Below are 23,939 nucleotides of genomic sequence, written 5' to 3' on the forward strand. Positions count from 1 at the left end.
TGTGCTGCCTTGTGCAGCACACATGGAAAAAACAAAATGCCATTGATTGTTTATGTACAGGAAGGTGTTCCTTCCTGTGCATAAACAATCCTTTAAAAAAATTCAATTTTGTGACTTTCATGTGTGTTGCATGAAGCAGCACACATTACAGTGACAGAATGGCATTTTAGGATTGTTTATGTGCAGGAAGGGACACATTCCTGTACATAAACAATCTTTTTTTTTTAAATGCCATTTTGTGACTTTCATGTGTGCTGCATTAAGCAGTACGCACACAACTCACACAATGGCATTCCAGGATTGTTTATGTGCAGGAAGGGACACCTTCCTACACATAAACAATCTTCCTCTGCACGCAGACACCCTTGCACTATTGTGCAAGGGTGCCTGCCTAGGCGCAAAGTTGCTAAACTTAATGCCATTGCAGGGGGAAACGCACGCTGCACCACATTCTTGTAAATATAGTGCAGCCTCATGTTTCAGAAGTGGCGGAGAGAGGCGTTAGGCCAGGAAGGCTAATACCTCTCTCCGTCACTTCCTTGTACATGTCCCCCAATGTTAAAAAATACTGGAACTATGAAACAAAAGGATTTCCGCTAATGAATGACTTCATATACCATCGAAATATTCGAATGACTTTATATAACAGCGAAATAATCACAGCTTTGGATATCAGCTTTAAAGGCATTCTATTGCAGTCAATAAGTTAAGTGTGATCTATTTAAAAAAAACAGTTTTCTGCTGGATCAATCATGAATTTATTATATTACTTTTTAACACATAACATGACACCACATAACATAAAATAACGAGTATTTGTAAAAGGCATGTTCACCCAGAATGGTGTCTTGGAGCTGAAATAACAGATGTTCATGTTAGGGATTATATAAAGGAGGGTGACAAAAGAAATACTTTTTCATATTTTACTTTAATATAATATTAACTTATTATTATTGATCACATTGGATTCATGTAGAACATACACATGTTGTAGATGTTCTGAAGACCTGATTAATCATTCTGAGAGGCTTTTATTTTGAGCTCTTATGCTGCAACTCTTCACCAGAGTACACATAAGTAAAAACTAGTTATAGAGAAGTTGGCATCAGTTCCTATATGCTTTGTTGCACCGTAATCAATAACACGTGATTGTTGATAATTAATTCAAATTATTGTCTCTTCTTCCTAGTATATCATCTCTGGAGCATTGTCTGTTGATGCAGAGAAAAAGGGCACCCGGAGCCTGGTGAGTTAAAATACGTACTAGAACTTGACTTTAGCAAAGATGAGGGCTTCCTGGTGCCACGTGGAGGGTTTTTAAAATGTTAAGGGATTCTCTCGTCACTTGCAAGTGCCTTAGGTATGGATGTCCAGATGCAGAAAGAGACTGGAAGTAGCACTGCAGTCAAAATACTTTATTCCCTCCTTTGTTCAGTAATGGATGAATAAAATCTTGGAGAGTGCCCGGTTTGGGCATTTTGTGTGTGTGCACTTCTGTGCATTGTTGCAAATGCACAGACCAGTTGTTGCATTTGCATTTTGCAAGAGAATGCAACCGCAATCCCTATGCAACACTTCAATATTCTCATTTCAAAAGATCGTCTTTCCCACAGGAAACATTTTGGGCCTTATTTAGAGTTTAGCAGACAGGATACTCCATCAAAACTGATGGCTATCCCCTCCGCCATATTACAAGCGGCATAGGATATACTGCACCTGTAATAGGATGGACTGCACTTGTAATAGGATGCACTGCACTTGTACTAGTATACACTGCACTTGTAATAGGATACAGAGTACTTGTAATAGGATACACTGCATTTGTAATAGGATACAGTGCACTTGTAATATGTTGCAATGCACCTGTAATAGGATACACTGTACTTGTAATATGATGCACTGCACTTGTAATAGTATACACTGCACTTGTAATAGGATACACAGTACTTGTAATAGGATACACTGCACCTGTAATAGGGTGGACTGCACTTGTAATAGTATACACTGCACTTGTAATAGGATACACTGCACTTGTAATAGGATACATAGTATGTGTACTAGGATGGGCTGCACTTGTAATAGGATGCACTGCATTTGTAATATGATACACAGTACTTGTAATAGGATACACTACACTTGTAATAGGATGGACTGCACTTGTAATAGTATACACTGCAGTTGTAATCGGATACACAGTATGTGTAATAGGATACACAGTACTTGTAATAGGATGCACTGCACTTGTAATAGTATATACTGCACTTGTAATATGATGCAAGGCACCTGTAATAGGACACACTGTACTTGTAATAGGATACACTGCACTTGTAATAGGATGCACTGCACTTGTAATAGTATACACTGCATTTGTAATATGATACATAGTACTTGTAATAGGATACACTACACTTGTAATAGGATGGACTGCACTTGTAATAGTATACACTCCACTTGTAATAGGATACACAGTATGTGTAATAGGATACACAGTACTTGTAATAGGATGCACTGCACTTGTAATAGTATACACTGCACTTGTAATATGATGCAATGCACCTGTAATAGGACACACTGTACTTGTAATAGGAAACACTGCACTTGTAATAGGATGCACTGCACTTGTAATAGTATACACTGCATTTGTAATATGATACACAGTACTTGTAATAGGATACACTGCACTTGTAATAGGATGGACTGCACTTGTAATAGTACACACTGCACTTGTAATAGGATACACAGAACTTGTAATAGGATACACTGCACTTGTAATAGGATGCACTGCACCTGTAATAGTATACACAGCACTTGTAATAGGATACACAGTATGTGTAATAGGATGGGCTGCACTTGTAATAGGATGCACTGCACTTGTAATAGTATACACTGCACTTGTAATATGATGCAATGCACCTGTAATAGGATACACTGTACTTGAAATAGGATACACTGCACTTGTAATAGGATGCACTGCACTTGTAATAGTATACACTGCACTTGTAATAGGATACACTGCACTTGTAATAGGATGCACTGCACTTGTAATAGTATACACTGCACTTGTAATAGGATACACAGTATGTTTAATAGGATGGGCCGCACTTGTAATAGGATGCACTGCACTTGTAATAGTATACACTGCACTTGTAATAGGATACACTGCACTTGTAATAGGATGCACTGCACTAGTAATAGTATACACTGCACTTGTAATAGGATACATAGTATGTGTAATAGGATGGGCTGCACTTGTAATAGGATGCACTGCACTTGTCATAGTATACACTGCACTTGTAATAGTATACACTGCATTTGTAATATGATACACAGTACTTGTAATAGGATACACTGCACTTGTAATAGGATGGACTGCACTTGTAATAGTATACACTGCACTTGTAATAGGATACACAGTATGTGTAATAGGATACACAGTACTTGTAATAGGATGCACTGCACTTGTAATAGTATACACTGCACTTGTAATATGATGCAATGCATCTGTAATAGGACACACTGTACTTGTAATAGGATACACTGCACTTGAAATAGGATGCACTGCACTTGTAATAGTATACACTGCATTTGTAATATGATACACAGTACTTGTAATAGGATACACTGCACTTGTAATAGGATGGACTGCACTTGTAATAGTATACACTGCACTTGTAATAGGATATACAGAACTTGTAATAGGATACACTGCACGTGTAATAGGATACACAGTATGTGTAATAGGATGGGCTGCACTTGTAATAGGATGCACTGCACTTGTAATAGTATACACTGCACTTGTAATATGATGCAAAGCACATGTAATAGGATACACTGTACTTGAAATAGGATACACTGCACTTGTAATAGGATGCACTGCACTTGTAATAGTATACACTGCACTTGTAATAAGATACACAGTACTTGTAATAGGATACACTGCACCTGTAATAGGATGGACTGCACTTGTAATAGTATACACTGCACTTGTAATAGGATACACTGCACTTGTAATAGGATGCACTGCACTTGTAATAGTATACACTGCACTTGTAATAGGATACACAGTATGTTTAATAGGATGGGCCGCACTGGTAATAGGATGCACTGTACTTGAAATAGGATACACAGTACTTGTAATAGGATACACTGCACCTGTAATAGGGTGGACTGCACTTGTAATAGTATACACTGCACTTGTAATAGGATACACAGAACTTGTAATAGGACACACTGCACTTGTAATAGGATGCACTACAATAGTAATATTATACACTGCACTTGTAATAGGATACATAGTATGTGTAATAGGATGGGCTGCACTTGTAATAGGATGCACTGCACTTGTAATAGTATACACTGCACTTGTAATAGTATACACTGCATTTGTAATATGATACACAGTACTTGTAATAGGATACACTGCACTTGTAATAGGATGGACTGCACTTGTAATAGTATACACTGCACTTGTAATAGGATACACAGTATTTGTAATAGGATACACAGTACTTGTAATATGATGCACTGCACTTGTAATAGTATACACTGCACTTGCAATATGATGCAATGCACCTGTAATAGGACACACTGTACTTGTAATAGGATACACTGCACTTGTAATAGGATGCACTGCACTTGTAATAGTATACACTGCATTTGTAATATGATACACAGTACTTGTAATAGGATACACTGCACTTGTAATAGGATGGACTGCACTTGTAATAGTATACACTGCACTTGTAATAGGATACACAGAACTTGTAATAGGATACACTGCACTTGTAATAGGATGCACTGCACCTGTAATAGTATACACTGCACTTGTAATAGGATACAAAGTATGTGTAATAGGATGGGCTGCACTTGTAATAGGATGCACTGCACGTGTAATAGTATACACTGCACTTGTAATATGATGCAATGCACCTGTAATAGAATACACTGTACTTGAAATAGGATACACTGCACTTGTAATAGGATGCACTGCACTTGTAATAGTATACACTGCACTTGTAGTAAGATACACAGTACTTGTAATAGGATACACTGCACCTGTAACAGAATGCACTGCACTTGTAATAGTATACACTGCACTTTTAATAGGATACACAGCATGTTTAATAGGATGGGCCGCACTTGTAATAGGATGCACTCTACTTGTAATGGTATACACTGCACTTGTAATAGGATGCACTGCACTTGTAATAATATACACTGCACTTGTAATAGGATACACAGTATGTGTAATAGGATGGGCTGCACTTGTAATAGGATGCACTGCACTTGTAATAGTATACACTGCACCTGTAATATGATGCAATGCACCTGTAATAGGATACACTGTACTTGAAAGCCGCATCGCTGTTTGGGCAGTTTGAGCACAGAGGCAAGAGGAGAAGGAGGAACTACCACTCCCAGGGGGCACGCTGTCAAGCCCACACCTGGTACAGATTGCCTGCTCACCACGCCTTCTTAGCGCCTCGCCGCTACCTCTGGTGCGGGAACCGCATCGCTGTTTGAGCACAGAGGCAAGAGGAGAAGGAGGAACTACCACTCCCAGGTGGCACGCTGTCAAGCCCACACCTGGTACAGATTACCTGCTCACCGCGCCTTCTTAGCACGTCATCATTTCCGCTGCGCGGACGGGCGCCGGGCGAAGCCCGGGCCAAGGGCGGACCCTTTTTAAGCCCGTTCAAGCACGAACAAGGATGAAACGGGCAACCCCCCTAACATCTACTTCAGAGTAAAGGTTAGTGTCTCCTTGCTCAGCAACAGTTCGTATTGTAAAAGTCTGTTCTCTAAAAGTAGCTGAAGAAAAGGGTAAATTGTCTAATATGGCTACAGTAACTACTTCAGGAGACAATAGCGGCAAAAATCCTAGTGGGTCTTTGATGGGCACCCTGGATAATTTTCTTATACAGGTGTCGTCAGCTTTGGCAAAAGATATTGAACTGACTGAAAAGAGGCTATCTTTAGAACCTCTCTTCGACAAGCGGTCGTCTATGGGAAGTTTGGCTGGTACCAGGTCCCCTGTTCCTAATGAGACTGACCCTGAAGATACTTTATGTTCTTTGGAGGATGAAGCCAGTCGTTCTATTTCCTACAAAAATGGGCATGCTGCATCCCTGGACCAACGGCCTATAGCTTCTATAGGGAAAACTAAGCAAAGCATTCCCCAGAAAAAAACTGGCTTCTCCTAACATTAAGCCCAGGTCAGCAAGTATTGCAAAAAAGGGCCCGGGACATCAACCAAAGGGAGCCGCGACGGAAAACAAACGGCTAGGGCTGCAAATACGAGCATAAAAGGAAAGAAAGGAAAAGAACGGGTGACTAAAGAGACTAAAGAGAGTGTTTTATCTAATACCACAGACCGCCTTAAATCACTGAGACCAGCTACTAAAGAGACAATCCCTCTGTTAAGTACTGAACGTGAAATACCAGAGGAGTCAGGTGCCTTGTTTTGGAAAAAATTGGAAGCTGTTCTTGAGAAGACAATTCACCCGATACATGAGAGGTTGGACTGTATCGAGACTAGACTGGAATGCCTGGAACTTTCGCTGGCAGTTGATGGGAAATTGGGGCAGTGGTACAAATTGTAAACAGTCAATCCCGTAAGGTCAATCTGCTGTGGGTGTAACTTCCAATTGTCTGCCAAATGGTAGTAACAGTATAGTAGTAAATAAGCCGGATGCTACTAGAGCTACTACTCCATTATCTAATGCTGGAGGGGCTAGTCAACCTGCCCAGCTAACCAGGGATAAAAATGTGGCGAATAGTAAACCAGCAAGTCAAGCCAGTTTATCATCTAGTAATCCCTTAGCTTATGAGGTACCTAATGCACCTACAGTAGAACTCCCCCCTGAATCTGCCCCTTACGTGGTTATATTGGCAGGGGTTCCACCATCATATCAGGGTAAGAGGGAGACACATATGGAATTAAAAAATAAGTGCACATTCTGGCTTAATGCTAATCGGCCTTTGCCAACCCATATCCGGGCAGAGATTTTATCCTTGAGAAGGGTTAACTGGGTCGGCAGGAGTGTAAAGACGGTTGGGGGAGATTGTGTCGTTATTAATTTTAGGGACAGGAGATGTGTAGAACATATCTGCAATTGGCCACAAATAGATCCTAGATCCCGGATTCAATCGCTCCCACTAACTTATTTTTATGTTCCAGCACAGGATCCACACAGAGAAATTCTTTTATGGAATGAACAACCTCGCTACCCCATTGCACGGAGTTTAAGATTATATAACAGGTTCTCAGCCTTGTCGGGATTGGAGGAGTGCGATTGACAGCAAATACAGAAAGGGGAAGATAGTATGACCACTAAAAGATCATCTAATGTAAATATAGCTGGAAGGGAGGGACAAAAGAACGAAAGTGCAGGACTTGCTGTGGGTGAGATTAGGTCTAGGGAAAATATTAGAACTGGTATTACCCTTCCAAAAGGTGAAAACTATCTCCCTCGGTTTCCTGCATCTAGGAATAGTCCTCCACCTATTATTGCCCCCAATATGATGCCACACTCTAGCCCCACTTTGGTAAGGAAAGTAACACTGTGGGGAGACAAATGGGAGACCACGATCTATAGCTTACCTGACTTCATTGGTGTCATGGAACTTGGCTGGTATAGGGACCAAATTAGCGTCACCATGCTGGCTAAGTTTTATTGGCAAATTTGACATCTGTCTTTTCCAAGAGACCTGGGCTGTTGAACCGGTATTTAACCCAGGTTACTTGAACTTCTATGTTCCTGCTGTGAGAGGGCAAAGGGGACGCCCAATGGGAGGAATGGTGATTTGGATTAAACAACATCTAAGTTGTAATATTCAATTACTTCCAGTCAGGCATCGTGACATTATTGCAGTTAGGTTTAGCTTCCTGGGGGGCCCAAAAATTGAAATTATCAATGTGTAGGCTAGAGGTGTCCCAGGCGGTAAAAATGTCAGAGGTGCTAACGGCATTAGAACTACTGATTGAATCCCTGCCAGATGGGGTACTGCTGTTAATTGCGGGTGATTTCAATACAACTTTTGAATCCCTAGGGCTGGAGGATGTAAATCTGTCGGAAGAGGAAGACTCTAGATGGGGAGTTCCCCAACTTGAGGCCAGGTCGACAGTTAAATGGACTGAGGCTGCGCTACATTTGAATGGGTTTTGTCTTGGTAACCAATTAAGGGCTGCAAATGGTCGGACTTCGTCCGAAAGGAAGGGGGAAAATACTTATGATAATGGTACAAGATCAAGTAAAATTGACTATATCCTTGTCTATTTGAAACTCTGGCACACTTTGGTGGATATGGAGGTGAAGATCCGTGCCGAGAGCGATCATAACCCTCTGAAAGCATTATTTAGGTTAGGCCAGGAGGGAGTGGTAAATAAGTTTGAAGAGCTATCAGTCCCCGAAACCATTTTAACAAACGATGAGCGCCATCTTAAGTGGTGTAAAGTGATTAACCAACCAGAAACACTTCATGCCATTAAAAATAGCCTCGAAACTGTACTTGGTAGAATTGGAGTAGCTACAAACAATGGAACCAAGTATAGTCCATTTGAGGATGATCATATTGAACTGTTTAACAATCTTAAAGCTCACTTTTGTAAACCTTGTACTGCCAGGGTAAAAGCAAGGAAAAAAGTAGAGAGGTGGTACAATAGATCATGTAGGGAAGCTCGGGTTGGGCTGAGCTTAGCATTAGAAACAAGGATTCCAGTGACAATAAGAGCCGCCCGGTGTAACTATAGGAAAAGGATATCTAGGGCAAAAAGAGAATGGGATGACCAGATGTGGCAGGATCTCAAAGGAGCATGTCAGTCTAAAAACCAGAAGCTATTTTGGGATACCTATAAAGGGGAAGGAGGTGGGTGTGCGGATAGCCCGCAAAATAAGGTTCCTCAAAACTCCTGGGTTGAATATTTTAAGCCCCAGTACGCCAGCATAGAAGGCATTTTAAGCGATGCGGCCCCTGGTTTTAAATTTTATGAAGGGATTGTTTTTAGCTTAGGGGATATGGATAGAGCCTTGAACTCAGTAACAGAGGGGCGAGCACCAGGGATGGACTGCATACCTGCAGATTTATTCCTTAGTGATAAGGAGAGATGGAGATTATTCATCGGTTATTTATCTAATGCGATTGCCCAGGGGATGGCTGTTCCCAACTCATGGAAAGGAGCAGAAATCGTGCCTGTGTATAAAAAAGGGGACAAGTCCCTAGCGGGCAATTACAGGCCTATTAGCCTGATAGATTCCTTACAGAAGATAATGGGTCGACTGGTCCTGGGATAGATCCAGGACTGGATGGATGAGGGGGATATCCTGAGTCCATTGCAAGCCGGGTTCTGCCCTAGGACCAGCACGATAGATCAGGTTTTTCGATTTATTGTTATATATTGGCGAGTAGTTGCCCTAGAAAAATTGGTATTATATGCGGTATTCGTTGACCTAAGGGCGGCGTTCGATCTTGTCCCGCGAAGGAAACTTTGGCAAGTACTGGAGGAATTAGGTATTCCCCTGGATTTGTTGACGTTGATCTTCCACTTACATGAAGGCACCTATGCTAGGGTCAGATTGGGCAGACAGGGTGAGGTTACAGATGCCTTTCCGGTCGAGCGGGGAGTGAGGCAGGGGTGCGTCATGGCGCCAACCCTGTTCTCACTCTTCGTGAACGGGGCGGCAGAATACCTTTCCTTGGTCAAGACTGATGCCCCGACGATGGCTGGAGAGTGCGTCCCGATCCTTATGTTCGCGGACGACACTTTGATAATTTCGAAAACCCCAAGCAGACTCCAAAGGGCACTTCAGCGCTTTACGGATTTTTGCCGTTTGCGCGGGTTGGAAATAAATACCGCTAAAACAAAATTCATGGTCCTCACTGAACCTAAACGCCCTAAGTCAGTGAAACGGTTTAAGGGAAGTATATACATGAATAATTGCCCGCTAGAGCAGGTTGAATCCTTTACTTATTTAGGGGTCAATCTACAGAATGATATGTGCTGGAATACCCAGTTAGATATGACCGTATTAAGACACAAACAACAAGCGGGCATTCTTCTTTAAAAATATAAATCTTCCTTTACTAAACCTATGAGATCATTACTGGAAATATATGGGATGAAAGTTTTAGGCTCTGTCCTTTATGGCGCTGAGGTGTGGGGGTTCTCAAATATTAAACAGCTGACATTGTTAGAAAATGAATTTTTGAGGAAAGCTACACATGTTCCCCAAAGTACCCCACTAGTTCCTCTGTTTTGGGATCTTGGTAAAAGATCAGTGCAAGATTTGGCCATGCTGTGTCCAGTATTATACTGGCGCAGAATATAGACAACTGAGGAATTGTTTTACTATGCTAGGGGTCTTAAGGAAATCATAGAGAAGGAACGCTTTCATAAAATTAGCTGGTTGAAAGCCATTAGATCCTTTCTAGGGAGAATGGGTTTGACTGATCTGTGGGATGATCCAACAAATGCTGTCTTCCCTTCTAAGGTAGAAATGGAGAGGATATATTGGGAGATGATTATCTCAGAGAAATGTGCCATGAGCTCTTCAACTCATCTCACAGAGCGCTTTCTTGAATTTAAGGCCTACCCAGCATTGGAACCATATTGGGATGCAATTGAGAAACCATCAGATCGTAAGCTTTATTTCCAATTTAGGGCAGGAACCCTTCCCATAAGGTCATTCACCGCAAGGTGGGCAGGGATCACTGAGGATAAATGTCCTAATTGTAAGGACAAGAAAGAGTCTATAAGTCACTTCTTGTTCTTTTGTCCTTCATATGCAGCATCACGTGATAAATGGGTAAAACCAATATGTCGTCTAATCGGCCTACGGAAACATGATGAGGCATTGAGAATATTATGTACTGATCCTGGCCTCCCGATTGCTATTGCTATGGCAAAGTTTTTGAAATGGGCATGGGTAATTCGACTGAAAGAAGACTGCCAGTAGTAAGGGATGCTGTGCAATACTATGATTGGGGGTCTGCCCCTGGTGTACTTAACTGAGCCTATGTGATAACTAGATGAATATCGGATATATGTCCAGTCCCCTATTTTTAAGGAAAATTTGACATCAACTTTGTGGTTTTTAATTACTTTTTAAAAATGTTAAATATTTATATAAATGTTTTTCTAGCATTGTGAAAAATGTATGTTTATGATGCTTTTATGACCAATTTGTCGAATAAAGTTTGAAATTGGAATTGTACTTGAAATAGGATACACTGCACTTGTAATAGGATGCACTGCACTTGTAATAGTATACACTGCACTTGTAATAAGATACACAGTACTTGTAATAGGATACACTGCACCTGTAATAGGATGGACTGCACTTGTAATAGTATACACTGCACTTGTAATAGGATACACAGAACTTGTAATAGAATACGCTGCACTTGTAATAGGATCCACTGCACTTGTAATAGTATACACTGCACTTGTAATAGGATACACAGTATGTGTAATAGGATGGGCTGCACTTGTAATAGGATGCACTGCACTTGTAATAGTATACACTGCACTTGTAATATGATGCAATGCACCTGTAATAGGATACACAGTACTTGTAATAGGATACACTGAACCTGTAATAGGATGCACTGCACTTGGAATAGTATAGAGCGCACTTGTAATAGGATACACAGTACTTGTAATATGATACACTGCACTTGTAATCTGATGAAATGCACCTGTAATAGGATACACTGTACTTGCAATAGGATACCCTGCACTTGTAATAGGATGCGCTGTCATTTTAATAGAATACGCTGCAATTGTTATATGATGATATGCACGCGTAATAGGATACACTGTACTTGTTATAGGATACACTACACTTGTAATAGGATTCACTGAACTTGTAATAGGATGCACTGTACTTGTAATAGGATACACTGCACTTATAACAGGGTACACTGCACTTGTGATAGGTTACACTGCACATGTGATAGGATACAAGGCACTTGGAGTAGGATACACTGCACCTGTGGTAGTATGCACTGCACTTGTAATACGAGGGGACAGGGGCCTGATGTACGACCATTCCTATTTGCGAGTCCCTGGGACTACTGCTTGCCCTTAAAAAATATTTTTGGAGGCAGTCACAATGGGGATGGGGCCCTCTGAGAACCCCTTCCCATTTGCGACTCCATTACCACCCTCTTTAAAAAGGTGGTATTTCGCGAGTGTTTTGCGACCACAATTGTGCTCGCAAAACATTGGTACATGGCTATGCGGTCGCTATTAGGAAGGGAGCATTTCTTCCTAATAGAGTGTCACAAATATTGATTAGCAAGTCGAAAATTAATTGCGACTCGCTAATTAGGGTTTGTACATGGCCTTTAGGTATTTTTGCATGCGCAAACGGGCCGCCATCCTAGCAGATTGGAGTCTTAGTCATGAGCAGTGGCTCAAACACTTGACTTATTAGTCTTTTAAGAGAAATTCCGGACCAACAGCAGACGTATGAGCATACCCTTACGTGCCCGACCTTCTTTGGTGCCATTAACTAATAAGCAAATTCTACATCACAAGACTCCAACCGGCTGGTGGAAGTCAAGTGTTTGAGCCACTGCTTATGACTAAGACTCCAACCTGCTGGTAGAGATTTTCAACTTTCTGAGCGTTTTTCCTCACAGTAAGAATCATACCAGATGATGAATGTCTCCAATCCTTCAGGACCTTAACTAATTGAATTGATTGTCTATACTTTTGCTACCATTATTTGGATCCCCACTACGTCCTGACTTTTTGATCTTCCATTAGTAGTGCAGCTTCCGTTTAACTTCATCGATTGAACTATCGGTTGTTGTGGCTGTCCACCCCGCCTTTTTACAGTCCTGAAGAAGTCCTGCTGTGTCGCATATCACTGCACTGTTTCCAGGGGCGAAATGTCAACGTGATTGTCATACATGTCTATACAATTTTCTTGACCTTAACTTTAAATCATTATTGGGTCTTGCATTCATGTTAAAAATCAGAGGACAGGACAGAAATTATGTATTAAATGTATCTATGTCACCTATGTATGTCATGTATATAGTGCACCTTTGACTTCACTAGTCACCACATGTCACTTTTTTACAACAGTGACTTTTGTATCGCCGTAATGTACTTGTGCTTATGACAGCCATACATTTATATTCAATGCCTTTTGAAATAACAAAATAGTCAATTAACTCTGTTCTCTTGGTGTGTTCTTATCAAAAAAAAATTCCACTCATTGAAAACAAATCGAGATACATCATCGTCTTTGTATTGAATGCAAGTGTTCACATCTTGCATGCCATGCTGCTTCAAATCTAGGTAATTGCAAACACAACAATGATGGACAGAATGTGGATCAATGTCACACATTCACCCCAGTCCAAAGATCTGGGCCCAAATCCATCGTTTTTCCACTCCACACCACCCTGGGTTAGACAATGGCGATATGCAAATCAGCGCTGACCCTGTGCCCCATGGGAACAGTCCAGTCCGAACTACAAAAGCCATGTCCTTCCCAGAACGGAAACAAGCATCCGAGGACCGGCCCGGTTTCGAGGTAACACCTCTCTTCAGCCCGGCTAGCTTGATTCCAGTGGTGTGGAGTGCCTGGGACTCACGTCTGAGCATCCCCAGTACACTTAGAGCGGTAACTGCAAACACAACAATGATGGACAGAATGTGCATCAATGTCACACATTCACCCCAGTCCAAAGATCTGGGCCCAAATCCATCGTTTTTCCACTCCACACCACCCTGGGTTAGACAATGGCGATATGCAAATCAGCGCTGACCCTGTGCCCCATGGGAACAGTCCAGTCCGAACTACAAAAGCCATGTCCTTCCCAGAACGGAAACAAGCATCCGAGGACCGGCCCGGTTTCGAGGTAACACCTCTCTTCAGCCCGGCTAGCTTGATTCCAGTGGTGTGGAGTGCCTGGGACTCACGTCTGAGCATCCCCAGTACACTTAGAGCGGTAACTGCAAACACAACAATGATGGACAGAATGTGGATCAATGTCACACATTCACCCCAGTCCAAAGATCTGGGCCCAAATCCATCGTTTTTCCACTCCACACCACCCTGGGTTAGACAATGGCGATATGCAAATCAGCGCTGACCCTGTGCCCCATGGGAACAGTCCAGTCCGAACTACAAAAGCCATGTCCTTCCCAGAACGGAAACAAGCATCCGAGGACCGGCCCGGTTTCGAGGTAACACCTCTCTTCAGCCCGGCTAGCTTGATTCCAGTGGTGTGGAGTGCCTGGGACTCACGTCTGAGCATCCCCAGTACACTTAGAGTGGTAACTGCAAACACAACAATGATGGACAGAATGTGGATCAATGTCACACATTCACCCCAGTCCAAAGATCTGGGCCCAAATCCATCGTTTTTCCACTCCACACCACCCTGGGTTAGACAATGGCGATATGCAAATCAGCGCAAATCAGCGCTGACCCTGTGCCCCATGGGAACAGTCCAGTCCGAACTACAAAAGCCATGTCCTTCCCAGATCTTTGGACTGGGGTGAATGTGTGACATTGATCCACATTCTGTCCATCATTGTTGTGTTTGCAGTCACCGCTCAAATCTAGGTAATGCCATCTGGTACTTAATTGGCAATGGAACTGTGCCCTTACAAGGGTAAAGTTACACTGGTAAGGGCCTCAGGTAAGGGGTCCTTTATCTGTTGCTCAACCACGTCTTCATCCACCATGATTTTTGTAGAGACATACAGCTCACCAGCTTCCAGCACTACCATATTGAACCAGCTAATGGATGTTATTGGATAAATGGCTCTGGTCTCTAAACTTGTAATCAAAGAAGAGAGAGAGGAACTAGTATGGCTAGTTCGTTTTCGAGGTAACACCTCTCTTCAGCCCGGCTAGCTTGATTCCAGTGGTGTGGAGTGCCTGGGACTCACGTCTGAGCATCCCCAGTACACTTAGAGCGGTAACTGCAAACACAACAATGATGGACAGAATGTGGATCAATGTCACACATTCACCCCAGTCCAAAGATCTGGGCCCAAATCCATCGTTTTTCCACTCCACACCACCCTGGGTTAGACAATGGCGATATGCAAATCAGCGCAAATCAGCGCTGACCCTGTGCCCCATGGGAACAGTCCAGTCCGAACTACAAAAGCCATGTCCTTCCCAGATCTTTGGACTGGGGTGAATGTGTGACATTGATCCACATTCTGTCCATCATTGTTGTGTTTGCAGTCACCGCTCAAATCTAGGTAATTCCATCTGGTACTTAATTGGCAATGGAACTGTGCCCTTACAAGGGTAAAGTTACACTGGTAAGGGCCTCAGGTAAGGGGTCCTTTATCTGTTGCTCAACCACGTCTTCATCCACCATGATTTTTGTAGAGACATACAGCTCACCAGCTTCCAGCACTACCATATTGAACCAGCTAATGGATGTTATTGGATAAATGGCTCTGGTCTCTAAACTTGTAATCAAAGAAGAGAGAGAGGAACTAGTATGGCTAGTTCGTTTTCCCTGAGGTATAATGTATAAACAAAGAGAACTAGCTATTAGGATGATGTTTGCGTTCTATGTGTCTGCATGGGAAACCATTTGGTTTTTATGAAGGTCTTCACCCACCAACCTAGTTGGTGGCATGCTTCATCATCGGGCCCCACCCGAGGCACAGAATGTGCCTCAGGTGTGCTGCGACACCTGACTACTGCAGAGCGGGTATTGGAACGTGAGTGTGCTGTGCTGATGTGTTGCGTGAGGTTTTAAAATACTGTCCTTGTGGTCCCAAGAAGATGCTTTATTGGTGGGCCCCAGGCAGTAATTAAAAACAAAGGCTTGGGACGTGTGGGGATAGACTTATGGTCTCCCACGTCCAGTGTGGTCAACTAGTTTCAGCCAGGATTTCTTTCTAAACTAGCTTTCATCAGGACCTTTTATGTGTGGGGGTGTTACAGGGATAAATATGTGTGTCAATGCCCTGTACGACAGGTCGGCCGGACAACAGGTGTATCAAAGGGTCTGGAAACCCTGCCAAAGTGCATTCAGTCCCGACCCTCCGGCAGAGCGCCTGGGAGTTTGTCCTCTGTAGTTAGGAGTACAATCTGAGAGGAAACACCTCTCACATGTAAAAGCACCTTAGTGCGTGCTACACATACAGGGCATTGACACACATATTTATCCCTGTAACATCCCCACACATAAAAGGTCCTGATGAAAGCCAGTTTAGAAAGAAGGCCTGGCTGTAACTAGTCGACCACAAAAAACTGGCACCCTCCTGAGGGTCAGGATCAGATTGAGGATATTGCTCTTCAAGTACATATCATGGAAGAAACTAGCTAATGGACTCTTCGCTCTTAATGAACCGCCAAATCAATGTGGTTTTGTCCTATTGCTTCCACGTGGTCCATCTGCTTCTTAGGACGTCAAATAGATCCCCACTGAGTTCAGAAAAATGGTCACCCATGCGCTTGTCAAAAGCAGACTCGACTACGTAAACGCACTCTAAGCCGGCACCACCTAGAAACTCCTAAAGAAACTGCAGAACTTTCATAACTCCTTCAACAGACTCATCCTAAATGTCCCACACCACAGCCACAATACTGTCCACCTGAGAGACCTTCACTGCCTACCTGTCAACAAAAGAACTAACTTCAAAATCCTCGCATACACCTACAAAACCCTCCACAATGACAGACCTGCATATCTCAAACATCGCCTCTCCTTCCATACACCCACCAGACATCTCCACTACACCCTACTGGCCCTCACCACCATCCCACAGATTTGCAAGACCACAGCTCGAGGAAGATCCTTCTACTACTTCTTGGCAAAGACCTGGAACTCCCTGCTTCTGCACGGCAGGCAATCACCATCACTGCCGCAATTCAGGAAGGACTTCAAAACCTGGCTCTTTGACTTAACCACAGATCCACCCCACACTCAGCGCCTTCAGACCCTCACTGGTGAGTAGCCATGCTCTATAAGAACCCTGATTGATTTATTGAGGTCAGGGTGATATGGGTCCATCTGGGGAGCTTGAGGATAAGTCTGGTAGTAGAGTTATGTATTTTCTAGAGTCTCTACAGAAGGTGTTTGGTGATCCCATCATAGATTGCTTCATGGCTGGTAATTAAGACCTGATTTACGGTAGGACTGGAATTCAGGGGGGGCCATGTGAAGACTTTACATAACATGCATAGTGTGCGAAAGCAGGCAGAGGCAACTGCATTGATTTGAGACTTCATAGTCGTTTGCTGGCCAGGATTATGCAGAGGTTTCTAGTGTGGTCAGTCAGTTTGAGTAATGGTCCTAGTTCCGAGGAGCTAGGAGTCATTTCAAGGGGTGGTGTTGCGAAAATCATCCCTTTAATTTTGTCCATGTTAAGCTTCAGGCATTTGTCCTTCATCCAGTGGGCAATGCTCGTCATGCACCCGTGGAAGCTGGTTCTTGTGTTAGCTGGATCTTCCGAGACTGGGGATGAGCTTGGTGTCTTCTGCGTAGGATATGATGTTTAGTCCGTGGGATCTGACGATGTTGGCAAAGGGTGTCATGTAGGTGTTGAAAAGGGTAAGGCTGAGGGAGGATCCCTGAGGGACCGCAACGCCAACCAGACAGGAGGAGGCATCGCCATCATCCACAAGAACACCATCCGTCTCACGACCAGCACCGACAACACCCTGACCAACGCCGAACACCTGCATTTCCAGATCCACACCAACCCAACCACCACCCTTAGAGGCACCCTGATCTACCGACCTCCGGGACCACGCACCCAATTCAGCGAGGACATCGCCGACTTCGTCAGCCCGCATGCCCTCCTCTCCGCCGACTACATCCTCCTGGGGGACCTCAACTTCCACCTGGAGAACAACAACGACCGCAACACCAGCACCCTGCTCGACAACCTCGCCAATCTGGGACTCAAGCAGCTAGTGTCCACCCCCACCCACCTCGCCGGACACACACTCGACGCCGTCTTCTCATCCAGCAAAGACGTCACCTTCAGCCACGCCACAGAACTCCACTGGACGGACCACAGCTGCGTCCACTTCACCTTCAGGAGAACGACGACTCACCACCACCAGCGACAGGCCGCCCGCAGAAACTGGAACAAGATCACAGCAGACCAGCTCGCCACCTCCCTGAGCCAGCACCCCCCTGCCGGCTCAACGAACCCCAGCCAGGCCGCCGACAACCTCACGAAGTGGATCAGCATCTGCGCGGACGAGCTCGCCCCGCTGAGAACCCCGCCCAGCAGACCCGGCAGCAAGAAAGCCCCATGGTTCACCGACGAACTCAAGAGCTCCAAGAAGAACTGCCGAGCCCTCGAGAAAGTCTGGAGAAGGGAACCTACACCGGACAACAGAACCACCCTCAAACTGGCCACTCGGAAGCACCACCAGATGATCCGCGCCGCCAAGAAAACTGCATTCAAGGACCGGCTGGACAACAACGCGCACAACAGCAAGGAACTCTTCAACATCGTGAAAGAGCTATCCAACCCCAGCGCAGGAACCAACGACATCACCCCATCGCAAGACCTCTGCGACTCCCTCGCTTCCTACTTCCACAACAAGATCGCGGACATACACAACAGCTTCAACAAACAACCAACGCACACCATGACCGAACAACCTCCCCCCACCACCACCCTCCACGCCTGGACCCCGATCAGCACCGAAGACACCATCCGCACGATGAACTCCATCCACTCCGGATCACCGACCGACCCCTGCCCTCACCACGTCTTCAACAAGGCCGACGCTGTCATCGCACCCCACCTGCGAGACATCATCAACACATCCTTCAACACCGCCACCTTCCCTGAGAGCTGGAAGCACGCCGAACTCAGCGCTCTACTCAAGAAACCAACAGCGGACCCCACCGAACTCAAGAACTACCGCCCCATCTCGCTCCTCCCGTTCCCAGCCAAAGTCATCGAGAAGACCGTCAACAAACAGCTGGCCGCCTTCCTCGAGACGAATGGATCCCTCGACCCCTCACAGTCCGGCTTCCGAGCCAATCACAGCACCGAGACCGCCCTCATCGCCGCCACCGATGACATCCGAGCCCTGATGGACAACGGAGAAACAGCGGCCCTCATCCTCCTAGACCTCTCCGCGGCATTCGACACGGTCTGCCACCGCACCCTAGTACAGCGCCTCAGCAACGTCGGAATCCGGGACAAGGCGCTGGAATGGATCATCTCCTTCCTCGACGGAAGAACACAGAGAGTCCGCCTACCACCGTACAAGTCAGAGGCCTCCGAAGTCATCTGCGGCGTCCCTCAAGGATCCTCTCTGAGCCCCACCCTCTTCAACGTCTACATGAGCCCCCTCGCGGCCATCGCACGCCAACACAACCTCAGCATAATCTCCTATGCCGACGACACCCAGCTGATCCTCTCCCTGACCAACGACCCCGCCACCGCCAGAGCCAACCTACACGAAGGGATGAAAGAGGTAGCCGAGTGGATGACGACCAGCCGCCTGAAACTGAACTCGGACAAGACGGAGGTCCTCATCCTGGGCTCTTCACCCTCCGCCTGGAACGACTCCTGGTGGCCTCCCGCCCTGGGCACCGCACCCAAACCGACAGACCATGCACGCAACCTGGGCTTCATCCTGGACTCCTCCCTCTCCATGACCAGGCAAGTCAACGCCGTCTCCTCAGCGTGCTTCAACATCCTACGCATGCTACGGAAGATCTTCTGGTGGATCCCCACCGAGACCAGGAAGACCGTCACCCAGGCCCTCGTCACTAGCCGACTGGACTACGGCAACGCCCTCTACGCCGGTACCACCGCCAAGCTTCAGAAGAGACTCCAGCGGATCCAGAACGCCTCAGCCAGACTCATCCTCGACATCCCACGACACAGCCACATCTCCCGACATCTGAGAGACCTTCACTGGCTCCCCGTCAACAAAAGAATCACCTTCCGCCTCCTCACCCACGCACACAAAGCCCTACACGACCAAGGCCCGGACTACCTCAACAGCCGGATCAACTTCTACGCTCCCAAACGCCACCTCCGCTCAGCCAACCACGCCCTCGCCGCCGTCCCCCGCATCCGAAGAGCAACCACAGGAGGAAGGTCCTTCTCCTACCTGGCCGCCAAGACCTGGAACTCCCTCCCGACCGACCTGCTTTTGACCCAAGACCACCTCTCCTTCAGGAAGAAGCTGAAGACCTGGCTGTTCGAGCAGTAGCGGAACCCCCTCCCCTTCCCCTAAGCGCCTTGAGACCCTATGGGTAGGTAGCGCGCTCTATAAGTGTCAGTGATTGATTGATTGATTGAGGGACACTGCAGATTATGTATTTGGGTTTGGAGGTGAATGGAGGTAAGTGGACCTTCTGCATTCTGTTGAGGAAGTAGGCGATCCACTTGTGGAATTTCCTATGGATGCCGATGTGATGCAGTCTTCTGATCAAGGATGTGATGAGAAACGGTGTCAACGGCTACTGAAAGGTCAAGGAAAATCAGAGTCACTGTTTCTCACTGATTGAGGAAGGCTATGATGTTATTGGTGGCTGCGATCAAGTCTGTCTCTGTGCTGTGGTTAGCACTGAACCCAGATTGGGAGATGTCTAAGAGAAGGTTATGCTCCAAATATTTTGTGAGTTGTTAGTTGATGGCTTTTTCCAGGACTTTGGTGGGGAAAGGGAGACCAGGTGGTAGTTTTTTTATTTGCTCGGGTCAGTGGATGGTTTCTTGAGGAAGGATTTGATTTCTGCATGTTTCTAGTCTTTGGGAAAGTGGCCATGGCAAATGAGGAGTTGAATAGGGTGTTGGGCTCGCTGCTGATCCTGCGGCTTCCAAGGTTAAAAATGCGGTGCTGGCGAGCTGTTCTCATGAGGTAAGTCATTGGGCCATGTTGATTTTGGTGAGTGCCTGAAGGAAATCTGAGGACTTGGGCTGGCGTTTGAAGTTCTTTTAGATGGTGGTGATTCTTGTTGTGGAAAAAGTTGGCGAGTCTGTCACATAGGTCTTGGGAGAGGGTGATGCTGTTTACTGTAGCTATGGGGTTGACATACTCTCTGACGATGTTGAAGAGCTCTTTGCTGTGATTAAATCTGGACTTGATGTGGTCGGCTACAGCCTTCCTCTTTGTCCCTCTCAATAGCCGGGGGTTGAGTTTGAGGGAGGTTTTGAATGTGGGATTGTCTGAGGTGTCCTTGCTTGTGCCCATCCTCTTTCTAGTTGCTTGCAGTGGATTATTGCTGTTCTCAATACCTTGGTGTACCATCTTGCTGGCCTGGTGGATCTCCTATGTCTGCTGATCTTGATGGGAGCGAGGATGTCAGCGCATTTGGTTATCTCGGACAAGGGTCTCCTACCCTTTCTGGAACAAGAGCTAATTATGTTCAATTAAAATCCTCCAGAGCTACTAATGTTAGTGATCTGATAGTGACCACCCCATCCAAGATTGTCAGCAGTGATCACATCAGTACATTAGACAGAGTTGCCAGCAGAAAAGTAAAATATCAGTATCAATTTGAAATGCGTCTACATGGGTAATACATAACAGCTTCACCTGTTATTCCTGTGGCAACAAAGTAATAATGAGTAATAAATCTCTCCAACTCATATAATAGTTTTTAATTCATTTTGAAATTGTAAACAAATTTTCCCAAAAATCAGCATGAGAGTACTGAAAATACACACATTTACATCCAAAATACATGTTTTTTAATTTGGTATTTAAATAATAATCCTAACAAGCAAAAGCTTCTATATTAGTAGGTTGGGCTGCCCACAAGAGAGCTACTCACAGGTAACTAGAGAGCTACTGGTAGTTCAGGAGCTACTCGTTACATACACCTGATCTAGGAGTTCAAGTTTTAGATAGGTTGGTCCAGGCTACATGCAGTGTTTGGGCATGATCTGTTGAGGTCCTCATTCTATTGACTCTCTGATACTTTGCTCCAACTGCAGTGGGGGCACAGGGTGGCTCGGCTATGGAGGAATGAGTGTTGGAGAAGTTGAAGTGAACAATGGAGTGGCCTGTCTAGTTGAGTTCAGTGATTTGGCTGTACTTGACCCTGTTGCTGGAGGTAAAGATGGGGCCCTCTGCATTGTGTATGTGGTTGGTGACGAGTTGGGTATGTCCAATGCTATTCGTGCTGTTGAGTAGACTGGCTGTGTTGGTGTCGTTGAGGTCATTGAAGTGAAAATTCAGCTCTCCAAGGAAGATGTAGTCTTTGGAGTCAGTGGTGAGAGGGTTGATGAATTTGGGGATGACCACACCCCAGAACCTGGGGTGTGGTCCATGTGGTCTGTAGGTGAGGGTGCCTGTGATGGTGTTTTTTCCATTGGTTTGGAGTTTGAAGTTGAGGTGTTCCATGGTCTGGTTGTCTTCTGTCTTGGTGGTGCAGTGGATGTTTTTCTTTGTGGATGATGGCGATCCCGCCTCTGTGTTTTTTGGTGTGGTCTCGGTGTGTGATTTTGTATCCATCGGGTGCAGCTCAGTGGACTAATGCATCTACTGCAGGGACATGTGTTCGACCACATGGTCACTTGTTCAAATCCCAGCGGGTCCACTCAGCCTTTCATCCATAAGAGGTCGATAAAATGAGTACCATTAAGTTGTGTAACAACAAACATCTGTTATTCAGTGCCAAGATACCCGCAGTGGTGAACGTGTGCTTTACAAATACATATGTTATGTTAAGTCGGGAGCGGATGTGGGTGTGAGTCAGGTCTCAATGAAGATGACTTTGATGGTGAGGGTAGTGATGAGGTCTCAGATACTGGTGGCATGTTTGCAAAGTGGTACAAAAGGGGGTGGTGATGGACGGAGCATCTGAACCAATCAAACACTCACACCCAGTCAACAGATCTGGGTTTAATCCATCACCGTTTTTTAGCCCACTCTGCCACCCCAGTTCAGACATGGCCATATGCAAATCAGCCTGACCCTGTGCCTCATGGAAACAGTCCAGCCCAAACTGCCAAGCTGTGCCTTCCCTGGACCGGAAACAAGCTTCCGAGGACCGGTTTCTGGCATTTCAGCCGTCTTCAGCCCGGCTTGCTTGAATCCAGTGGCAAAGTGAGCAAGGGACTCACGTCTGAGCATACCCTGCCAACTTATGGCGAACAAAGCGGTACAAAAGGGGGTGGTGATGGACAGAACATCTGAACAATCAAACACTAACACCCAGTCAACAGATCTCGGTTTAATCCATCACCGTTCTTTAGCCCACTCTGCCACCCCAGTTCAGACATGGCCATATGCAAATCAGTCTGACCCTGTGCCTCATGGGAACAGTCCAGCCTGAACTGCCAAGCCATGTCTTCCCTGGACCAGAAACAAGCTTACAAGGACCGGTTTCTGGCATTTCAGCTGTCTTCAGCCCGGCTTGCCTGAATCCAGTGGCAAAGTGAGCAAGGGACTCACGTCTGAGCATACCCTGCCAACTTATGGCGAACAAAGCGGTATAAAAGGGGGTGGTGATGGACGGAGCATCTGAACCAATCAAACACTCACACCCAGTCAACAGATCAGCCCGGCTTGCTTGAATCCAGACTCAGACATGAGTCCCATGCTCTCCACACCACTGGAGTCAAGCTATCCTGGCTGAAGACGGTTGATAGCCAGAGCCCGGTTCTGGGATGCTTGATTCCGGTCCAGGAAAGACATGGCTTGGCAGTTCGGGCTGGACTGTTCCCATGAGGCACAGGGTCAAGGCTGATTTGCATATGGCCATGTCTGAACTGGGGTGGTTTGGAGTGCAAAAAACCAATGGATTTAGGCCCAGATCTCTGTACTGGGGTGAATGTATGACATTGTTCTGCATTCTGTCCAGCAATTGTTGTTTTTGCATTTGTCACCCCGAGTGAGATGGGTATGCTCAGACGTGAGCACCATGCTCTCCACACCACTGGAGTCAAGCTATCCTGGCTGAAGACGGCTGATAGCCAGAAACCTGTCCTAGGATGCTTGATTCCGGTCCAG

The 23,939-nt window shown here is 45.5% G+C and overlaps 1 protein-coding gene across 3 annotated transcripts in view; it reads left to right on the top strand.

The window, feature by feature from the left end:
- LOC144788347 (membrane-spanning 4-domains subfamily A member 4A-like) overlaps nt 1-23,939 on the top strand; it is a 184,498-nt gene that overhangs the window by 59,402 nt on the left and 101,157 nt on the right. For all 3 annotated transcript variants that reach the window (XM_078665345.1, XM_078665347.1, XM_078665346.1), the window contains exon 4: nt 1,190-1,246. In XM_078665345.1, coding sequence (XP_078521471.1) covers nt 1,190-1,246 — 57 coding nt within the window. The remainder of the gene's footprint in view (nt 1-1,189; nt 1,247-23,939) is intronic.

Source organism: Lissotriton helveticus, chromosome 1_1, assembly GCF_964261635.1.
Source record: "Lissotriton helveticus chromosome 1_1, aLisHel1.1, whole genome shotgun sequence".
Taxonomy (NCBI): domain Eukaryota; kingdom Metazoa; phylum Chordata; class Amphibia; order Caudata; family Salamandridae; genus Lissotriton; species Lissotriton helveticus.